This window comes from Micromesistius poutassou, assembly GCF_964030765.1.
Source record: "Micromesistius poutassou genome assembly, chromosome: 11".
NCBI classification, from domain to species: domain Eukaryota; kingdom Metazoa; phylum Chordata; class Actinopteri; order Gadiformes; family Gadidae; genus Micromesistius; species Micromesistius poutassou.
In genome coordinates this window covers 1,531,665-1,541,664 of record NC_140281.1, presented here as the reverse complement: position 1 = coordinate 1,541,664, position 10,000 = coordinate 1,531,665, and the positions used below count along the sequence as shown (strand labels likewise).

Genomic DNA, 10,000 nt, shown 5'->3' with positions numbered 1-10,000 from the left:
GCTCTTGTTAGGATCTCCAAATAATAAATCATATAATAATAATATAATAACAATTAGAATTATGTTTATTTAATTTATTTTGATAAAATGCATTAATTGTAATATCAATTCATGAGTTTGTTCTAATCTAATGAAAGCAATCTAATCGAATGCATGATTATTGAATCTTGTTCAACTAATCTAATCCAAACAAATGTATTCATAATTAACCTAAATAATGCATAATGCAACCTAATCCAGTTGTCTTGTATCTATCCTAATCAAACCAAACCTAATCTAACCTAACCTGGCACAAATGAAGCCAACCTAATCCAACCCTGGTGTCTCCCTCCGCCCTCCAGGCCTCCAGTGGGAACTACTACTTCATCCCCTACGTGCTCACCCCCAACCATGAGTACATGTGCTGCGAGAGTGACGCCCAGCGCCGGGCCAGCGAGTACATGCAGCCCAGCTGGGACAACCTGCTGGGCCCGCTGTGCGTCCCCCTCACCGACCGCTTCAGCAGCCTCCTGAAGGACATCCACGTCACCTCCTGGTGAGTCGCTCACGCATGCCGGCACATGCTCGGGCGTGCGGTAGCAAACATGTGCTAATTCGTGCTAGGTCCCGCAAACATGTGGTGATTCAAGGTCATTGCTAACGTGTCCTGGCTCATGCTAACATGTGTATGGTCATGAAAATCATGTTAGGCCGTGCTAAGGTGTTCTTAGTCATGCTATCAACATGTTAACGCATTGGAGGTAATGTTAACATATACTTGTGTAGTGATGCTAATACATGCTAACTCCTACTAAGCAATGCTAACATGCTTAACATGCCATTTTTCCTTATGGCATCTTGGTTTCTGACAGTTTGGAACGCAATTGACTTTCTACACCGACGCTATGTGTCGTTGCTAGTTTGCACCTGGCGCAAAGCTGATTTTCCCCCGCAGCAACCTTACTGGTGCTATACTTGGTGCTATTTTAGTGATCTAAAAAATGGAGAGGAGTCTGGTTGCAGACTCATGGGGGATTCTGGGAGCTCCACTGTAGAACGAAAATACGTCACCTGCACTGTCTACGACGCGCCTCCAGCCACTCTGCTGCCCCCTGTTGCCCTATTGGACTAGTACCACACTCCGATCTACGACATCTCTTGAGAGGCTTGTAAATTATACAGGTGTTGAAGTTTGTCATGCTTTGATGAGTTGAAGGAGTTACAGAGTAACCGTCTTTCATTTGACTCTTGTCGTGAATAATTTGATCAGTGAAATTTGATAAAATATGTAAAACGTCCAATTACGGAACATTGCAATACCCTGATGTTGTCTGCGTTAGTTACGATCTATTTCACACACATATAGCGGTCTTGTTATTGTTTCACGTTGTTTACAACTTACTTCCTTATTCAAGTGAAGGTGACGTATTTCCGTTCTACAGTGGAGCTCCCAGAACCCCCCATGAGTCTGCAACCAGACACGCTTGAAAAAAATGCGCCAATGCAATTGCGCCATTGACCGAAAAATACCTGAGGGGTATTCCATCAACCAAGCTAAGCGTAAAGCCGGGCTTATTTCGCTTAGCCAGGCTTCTTTCAGCTAGAGTTGCGTTCCATGAACGTGACTTAAGGGAATCTCCGCTAAGTAACCATGGCAACTTATCCGACCAAACTAACCTGGTCGGTAGCAGGTTAACTGTCAGGCTAACTTGAGCGGTGTTTCAGAGAAATCCATCTGTCAGCAACAATTGTACCATCAGAAGGTTCCGCCAAGCCTAGTCCTCACGATTTTGTCATAAATGTACATATATGAAGTAGCCTACAAACAGCGTACATTTTCACTAAGGGTCTAAGATTAAATGATGCAAATGAAATAATTCAATGAATTGCTATCTATTGTTACTGTGGCTATTTTTTCAACACATTTTTATACAAATCTATGTATTATAGCGTGATCAGGAATCAGCGGTTGGGTGAATGGTCTAGCACTTGCACTGTGATACGCGAGACCCTAGTTTATTCGAGTATTTCATAGTATTCTTGGCGTAGGCTTCATTTTGTAATTAAATGGCATGAAAAGTAAAATAAATGGCATGAAAAGTAATTTGATTTCTCTAGTAATCCTACCTATATTAAGCTACTAATTGCGTGGGGATAGAACCCCGGACGACCGGGTGCAAGTCTGGCACGTTAACTCGAGACTATCTCCCTGCTTTCAAATCCATGGTCAATATTAAATTAAAATATGTTACGCTTAATACTAGGTCTACTTATGCATTCAACAGATCGCCGATTTTTGTGCCAGGCAGCCTCCCTGTTTCTATTAATGGTTACGGTGTTTCCTTTTTGAGTTATTATATGCTTGTACTCCTCATAGACCTCCACAAGCAGCTTCTGTTCGCCGCTGGAAAAGATCCCGCTCGGTCCTTTTCGGACATTTGATCCATGATTCGACATTCACGGTTATGGGCTGGTTACATATCTCGTGAACGTGCGTAATCCAGGATAACGTTAGCCTGGCTTGAACTAACCTGAGCAAGGCGAGGCTGAACTGCGTTGATGGAACGGCTTAAGCCTCAAGTGGAAGTTGGCGGTAGTTCTAACCGGGCTTAATCAACTAAGCGCCGCTTTCGTTAGCGACTTTGATGGAATACCCCTCAGGTCGGAACTACATACATAGCCTACGCTTACACACACGTAGGCTATACACAGCACAAACATGCAAACTATTAACCTTATTTAAATATTATGATGTCAAAGATTATTCATAGGCTATGTGTGAAACTGCATAGAAATAGCGTCTGGATTGTGGAAACATTTTTTTCAATAGGGCTGCATGAATGAACATGAATAGTATAGTAGGCCTATAGGCTATGGCATGCGTTAAAATAATAATAACAATAATACATTCGAGCAAAGTATACTCCAGGCTTCCAAAACAAAATCAAATTTTAGGGTAAGTGGTTGGTTAAATGATTTGGGAAAGAACAGCTGATACAGCGGTAAGTTGTACTTTTAAATCAATGCATATGCAAACACCGTACAGCAAACACATATGTTCTTGACACAGACATTGTGTACAAGCCCATTACTTTTAGGATTGATGAGTATTTGATCGTGAGAAAACATAGTTTTACCGCGAGTGAGTGTTTCGAATGAATGAATGCGGGTGATGCTTGGTGCGCGTGTGTGCGCACCCATCTGTTTAAACATACGCAAACTAAACACGTAACACATAATACAGTCCATGGCGATGTATATTAACGGGGGGACATGCATATTATGAACACAAGTCGATAACGATAATGTATACAATACTGGTAACAAACAATGTTTGTTAATGTATTGCCCAAAACACAACTACAGGTTTCAGCCCAACCCATTTTAGATTTGCGCCGGGCGCAAAGCTCATTTATCTCGCCGTCATAATAGCAACAGCGCCGTAGAACCGCCCACAAAGTACTTTGACTTTGCGGCTTGACGTCTGCGTTTTAGACCGTCTAACTAGGGCCCAGAAAGTCACGAACTTTATCGTCAGACATTGTACCGAATTTCCTTCGGTACATAAAGTCAATCTTATCTTCTCTTAGGCTTTGGGAAATAAACCTCTGTCTTATCGGGTTCTCTCTCCCAGTGCCTCTTTTAAGGATACTTTGCTGAACGACATCCGGAAGGCGAGGGAGAAGTACCAGGGGGAAGAACTAGCCAAGGAGCTAACCCGTATCAAGCTACGCATCGACAACACCGAGGTCCTCACTCAGGACATTGTCATGAACCTGCTGTTCTCCTACAGAGACATACAGGTACACCATGCAGTACCTTACGCACACCCGTCGATACACATATACATCCTTATGTCTTCATGAAGGACATTGTCATGAACGTGCTCTTCTCCTATAGAGACATACTGGTACACATTAAGACACCCATAGATACACATAGGCCTACACCACAACAACATTCTCACAAAGCCTTTGACAATGAACCGGTTGTTTTCCTATAAGATACTTGCAAGGAAAAATGGCAATATCAAACACCCATTATCGTACATAGACAACAAGTTCCTCATAAAGTCAACAACCTGCTATATATAACAAAATCACAGTTTAACAATCAACCATGCACCACTGGTACACCATTCACCAAACAACATCATTAAAACATAAATACACACACCCACACATACCGCAAACAAACATAATTGCAGAAGTGAAAAGCATCACTCTTTATACCATGTGACCTCCGACCCCAGGACTACGACGCGATGGTGAAGCTGGTCGACACCTTGGAGCAGTTGCCTACATGCGACCTGGCCACTCAGCCCATGATCCAGTTCCACTACGCCTTCGCCCTTAACAGGTGCACGTCACAGGGCTTTCACTGTGTGGACATCTGTGATTAGATGGAAACCGTGAGACGCGTCCTCGTTGGTCCAAACGTTAATCATCATCTCTGTCTATCTCCCTCAAACCCACCCGGTCATCAGGAGGAACAGCCCCGGGGACCGAGAGAAGGCCCTGTGTGTGATGCTCCAGGTGTTGCAGTCCTGTGAGCAACCGGCCCCAGACATGTTCTGTCTCTGCGGGAGGATCTATAAGGACATCTTCCTCGACTCGGACTGCAAGGACACCAAGAACCGAGACAACGCCATACAGTGGTAGGTGGAACCTTAACTCATATCCTTTTGAGGATCCAGATTTGTCCTTAAAACTTTACTCTGAGTTTATGTTTTTATCTCACATTGACATCATTGTTAACACCCAATCTGATTAATGATTTGTTCTTACCAAGCTTTACCAATTATGCATTTCAAAGAAAATATCTCCCTGCAAACACTTACCTCATCAGCCCATCTTGTTTCCACAGGTACAGAAAGGGATTTGAGCTGCAGCCAACTCTGTACTCTGGCATCAACCTGGCTGTCCTCCTCATAGTGGCCGGACAGCAGTTTGAGAGCTCCATCGAACTGAGGAAAATAGGTGAGAGGAGTGAAAGGGAAGTCCTAACAAATCGATGACACACGTTCCCACATTTCACCCCAATTTCTGATTTCTGATTTATAAAGGAAATATGGGTTTATTTTGTAGCAATTTTGTGTTTATTTCAAATCCATTGGCTTTACTTTGTGCTATAAAAATGTTTGACCTCTCTCCTTATTCTTGTCATAGCCTAAATGCATTTGTATTGTATTCTGAAAAGCACCTTGTTATTTATTTATATATAAGGTGCTGAAAGTAGTCATAGTGTTTTAATTAAAAAGTGTAAGACATTAAGTTATTTTGTTTGTTAGTTCGTTTTTTCACCTTCTTCTCCCATCCCTGTCCCAGGTGTGAGGTTGAACAGCCTCTTGGGTCGTAAGGGTTCCCTGGAAAAGATGAACAACTACTGGGACGTGGGCCAGTTCTTCACAGTTAGCATGCTAGCTAACGACATTCCCAAAGCTACGCAGGCCGCCGAAAAGCTCTTCAAACTCAAGCCACCTCTTTGGTAACAGCAACGATGAAAGCAATGAAAATTAATATATGAACATGAATTATTTTATTCACTTCACAATTGTGAAGTGAACCCTTATATGTTCTAGTCATTTAGCAGGCTAGCTCGTACGTATAAGGTTGGCAACTGTAACATAATTGATATAGAAATGATAAATCATTCATAACTCATGAATTACTCCTTTAAACTCAATACACCTTGATTATAAAGAAGTTACTGTTAAGGATTGTTCAAAAATTTAGTTTTTGCTGATAATATTGAGTAATTTTTCTAATTTAGCTAATGAAACCCTTGAGTTTAGACTCCAATAAAATATTAATTTCAGGCCTAACCTCGGGTCTGACCACTCTCCCACCCTGTATCTTTATGTGTTCAGGTATCTGCGTTCAGTGGTCCAGAACCTGCACCTGATCCAGAGGTTCAAGAAGCCCCCTGTAGAACATTCTCCCCAGCGGGAGAGGCTCAACTTCTGGATGGACATCATCGTGGAAGCAACCCGGGGAACAACCATTGGACTCCGATTTCCGGTACTAACCCATCAAACTTGTATACTTAAATTTAAATACCCTTTCTGATAGGTTACATGAAATCCATTGAGTCACAATGACTATCAATAGGAGGGATGTGATGTGACTATCAATAGGAGGGATGTTCTAACTTTTACTATTTTCATATGTAATTGATTTTAGTCATATACATCTAGGGCATTTAGCAGATGCTTTTATCCAAAGCAACTTACACCGGTTAATACACACATTGACACTCGTCAGGACCAAGTGTCTTGCTCAGGCACACATCAACATTCAGCTAGGAGGAGCAGGGGATCAAACTAGCAACCTTCCGGTTACAAGTCAACCTGCTCTAGCTACCTGAGCTAAGCCGACCCGCCAGTTAAACTTTTATTTGACATTTCTCTTTAAAAGTAATGTTTTTCATGGATTGTCATTCAAATGTCTTTATAATGTGAGTCCTGCCTATGTAAATCACTCTCAACTGTTGTTGTGTTTGAAGGTTGCTGTATCTGTAAATGTTGTGGCAACCCGCCTCGGGGAGTGAACCACCTCGCTTGAATCAGCACGCAAATCGATTGGGTGTTACACCACAAAAGCTTGTTTAATCAAACATAAAGTCTCTTTCATGAAATAACTAAAAGATGATCGCGTGGCACAGCCACAACGGCTGGACTCTCCGTTCACCCCAGCCACGAGAGAGCCCCGAATGGATGTGGAAGCCTGCCTTTTAAGCAGGCTTCCTCAGGTGCTCTGCATCACGTTGATTGGGACCGGGCCGGGTTGCCACAATGTATACTTTATATCTCTCTCTCCCCCCCACTCTCTCTCTCTCCCCCCCCACTCTCTCTCTCTCCCCCCCTCTCTCTCTCTCTCTCTCTCCCCCTCTCTCTCTCTCTCTCTCTCTCTCTCCCTCTCCCCCCCTCTCTCTCTCTCTCCCCCCCTCTCTCTCTCTCTCTCTCCCCCCCCCTCTCTCTCTCTCCCCCTCTCTCTCTCTCCCCCTCTCTCTCCCCCTCTCCCTCTCTCCCTCTCTCCCTCTCTCCCCCCTCCCTCTCCCCCTCTCGGCCTCTCTCTCTGTCAGGTGTTGATTCTGGAGCCCACTAAGCTGTACCAGCCCTCCTACGTGTCCATCAACAACGAGGCAGAGGAGAAGAACGTCTCCATATGGCACGTGTCTCCGGCAGAAACGGTGAGATCCACCACCTGCACCAAATCACAACAAAAAGCCCAGCCAAACATTAACCCAGTCCCCACCTAACCATCACCACTCCTTCACCAAACCTTAACCCAGTCCCCACCTGACCATCACCACTCCTTCACCAAACCTTAACCCAGTCCCCACCTGACCATCTCCACTCCTTCCCCAACCTTAACCCAGTCCCCACCTGACCATCACCACTCCTTCACCAAACCTTAACCCAGTCCCCACCTGACCATCACCAAGCCTTCACCAAACCTTAACAGAATCTGGATGATCACTACAGTTCATGACACACGACTGAAAGACACTAAAACAAGTGTCCTGTTTTCCTCTCATGTTCCAGAAAGGCATCCATGAGTGGAACTTCACCGCCACCGCCATCAAAGGCATCAGGTGGGAATGTACCGTAGGAACCCAAAATATTTATTGTCGCACTTCAATATACATTCTAATAACCCCCCCCCCCCCCCGTGCTTCACCTTTGCTTGTGTCCACAGTATCAGTAAATTTGACGAGCGCTGCTGTTTCCTCTACGTGCACGACAACTCTGACGACTTCCAGATCTACTTCTCCACCGAGGACCAGTGTGCACGGTTAGTGCATGGCGTCTGCGTGTGTGTGTGTGTGTGTGTGTGTGTGTGTGTGTGTGTGTGTGTGTGTGTGTGTGTGTGTGTGTGTGTGTGTTTATATGCAGGTCGTTTTTCATATGCTTATTTGTACATGTGTGATCTGTGTGTGATGGTTATGTATGGTAACATAATATTATGATTTGATTCCTCATGCTGTTGGTTTGCGTGTGTGTGTGTATGTGTGTGTGTGTGTGTGGTTGTGTAGGTTCTGCTCTATGGTGAAAGAGATGATCTCTGATGGTTCAGGAAATGCCGTGGAACTGGAAGGGGAGGGGGAAGGAGATACGCTGGAGGTCAGTGTGTGTGTGTGTGTGTGTGTGTGTGTGTGTGTGTGTGCGTGTTTATGTGTGTGTGTGTGTGTGTGTGTGTGTGTGTGTGTTTATGTGTGTGTGTTTGTGTGAGCATGTATGTATGTGTATGTGTGTGTATGTGTGTCTGCGTGTGTATGCGTGTGTGTATGTCTCTCTATGTGTGTGTTTCCCTGTATGTCTATTTGTGTGTCTTTGTATGTGTGTATATTTCTCTCTGTATGTACATGTGTGTCTTTATCTGGATGTGTATGTATTTCTGTATGTGTGTGTGTGTGTGTGTGTGTGTGTGTGTGTGTGTGTGTGTTGCAGTACGAGTACGACATCAACGAGACGGGGGACCGGGTGGTCCTGGGGCGGGGGACGTACGGGGTGGTCTACGCCGGCCGGGACCTCAGCAACCAGGTCCGCATCGCCATCAAGGAGATCCCAGAGAAGGACAGCAGGTAGGGCGAGGGAGCACAGAGTGAATGGGAGGGAGAGAGAGAGAGAGAGAGAGAGAGAGAGAGAGAGAGAGAGAGAGAGCGAGAGCGAGAAAGAGAGAGAGAGAGAGAGAGAGGAACTGACATTTATTTTAAGTTTCTTTTAATCAATTTATCCATTAATCTATGCATTTCTTTTGTTATATTGATGATGATTGTAATTGTTATTCCATTTATAGTCATCATTCATCATCATCATTATCAATGATTCATTTAGCTTTGATGATTATTCAATTATTAGTATTTTGTACCTATTGATTAGTATATACATGAATTCATAACCAGCTTGTGACAAACTGCCGGTGGTCCTGGACCGAGGGACCACCACCCAGGTGTAAACATGAGGGGGTCCCGAACATCACGCTCCTCTTTCCCTCCCCCACCCCCCCCCCCCCAGGTATTCCCAGCCCCTCCACGAGGAGATCGCGCTCCACAAGTACCTGAAGCACCGCAACATCGTCCAGTACCTGGGCTCCGTCTCTGAGGACAGCTACATCAAGATCTTCATGGAGCAGGTCCCTGGAGGTAGGGGACCCTGGGTTCTGCCTCGCTGACTTGCTCTGCTCTGTTGTATGCTCCCGGTGTACTGTATGTCTGCCCGCTGAGCCCCCGTTGCCCTCCTCGCCGTCCCTGGAAGGAGGTGTCCCTCTCTCTGTGTTCCTTCTCAAGGCTCCTTTGCTCTGGGTTTCCGAGCTTGGAGTTTGTCCGTGTCCTTCAGAAGGTGTAGAGCCTGTTTGTTAGCCTGTCTTGTCATCATGTCTTTCTTCTTTGTTATTTTTTGTCCTTATTAGTCTGTCTTGTCATCAATGTTTCTGTTGTAATTTGTATATTTGTTACCCCAGGGCTCCCTTGTAAAAGAGATTTCAATACCTCAATGGGACTTCACCTGGTTAAATAAAGGAAAAAAAATAAATAAATAGAGGTGGTACAATGAGGGTCTGTGAAGCTCTTTGAGACTATGATTAAATAGCAGTGACTTTCACCTTCTGGTTTCTTAAATGGATTAGCACTGCAAAACAGAACCGGCCCACCTCTTCCCCTGACTCCTAAAGCTGCTCTAGTCTGAACTCTGTTGTTTTTTTTTATTTTTATTTTAGAAACTTTGTCTTGCAGTGCAGAAAATTGTTGTTGTCTGTGTCCAAAAAGAAACCCAGGGCTCGAAACTCGCGACCCCTCTATGAACCGCTGTATCTCGGGTCCCCAGGGAGCCTGTCCGCTCTTCTGCGCTCCAAGTGGGGGCCCCTGAAGGAGGCCACCATCATCTTCTACACCCGGCAGATCCTGGAGGGCCTGCGCTACCTCCATGAGAACCAGATCGTCCACCGAGACATCAAGGTAGCCTAGTGCCGTCTGTAGCAGGAGGGGGTACAAAGCAGGATAGGGCACGTAGCATGCAAGG

General features: G+C 44.8%; 1 protein-coding gene across 2 annotated transcripts in view; it reads left to right on the top strand.

The window, feature by feature from the left end:
- Nucleotides 1-10,000, top strand: part of map3k15 (mitogen-activated protein kinase kinase kinase 15) — a 29,118-nt gene that overhangs the window by 4,746 nt on the left and 14,372 nt on the right. For both annotated transcript variants that reach the window (XM_084474972.1, XM_084474971.1), the window contains 14 exons: nt 342-535; nt 3,614-3,782; nt 4,232-4,338; nt 4,466-4,636; nt 4,846-4,958; nt 5,307-5,466; nt 5,849-5,999; nt 7,063-7,170; nt 7,526-7,575; nt 7,680-7,775; nt 8,017-8,104; nt 8,432-8,565; nt 8,999-9,126; nt 9,806-9,936. In XM_084474972.1, coding sequence (XP_084331098.1) covers nt 342-535; nt 3,614-3,782; nt 4,232-4,338; nt 4,466-4,636; nt 4,846-4,958; nt 5,307-5,466; nt 5,849-5,999; nt 7,063-7,170; nt 7,526-7,575; nt 7,680-7,775; nt 8,017-8,104; nt 8,432-8,565; nt 8,999-9,126; nt 9,806-9,936 — 1,800 coding nt within the window. The remainder of the gene's footprint in view (nt 1-341; nt 536-3,613; nt 3,783-4,231; nt 4,339-4,465; nt 4,637-4,845; nt 4,959-5,306; nt 5,467-5,848; nt 6,000-7,062; nt 7,171-7,525; nt 7,576-7,679; nt 7,776-8,016; nt 8,105-8,431; nt 8,566-8,998; nt 9,127-9,805; nt 9,937-10,000) is intronic.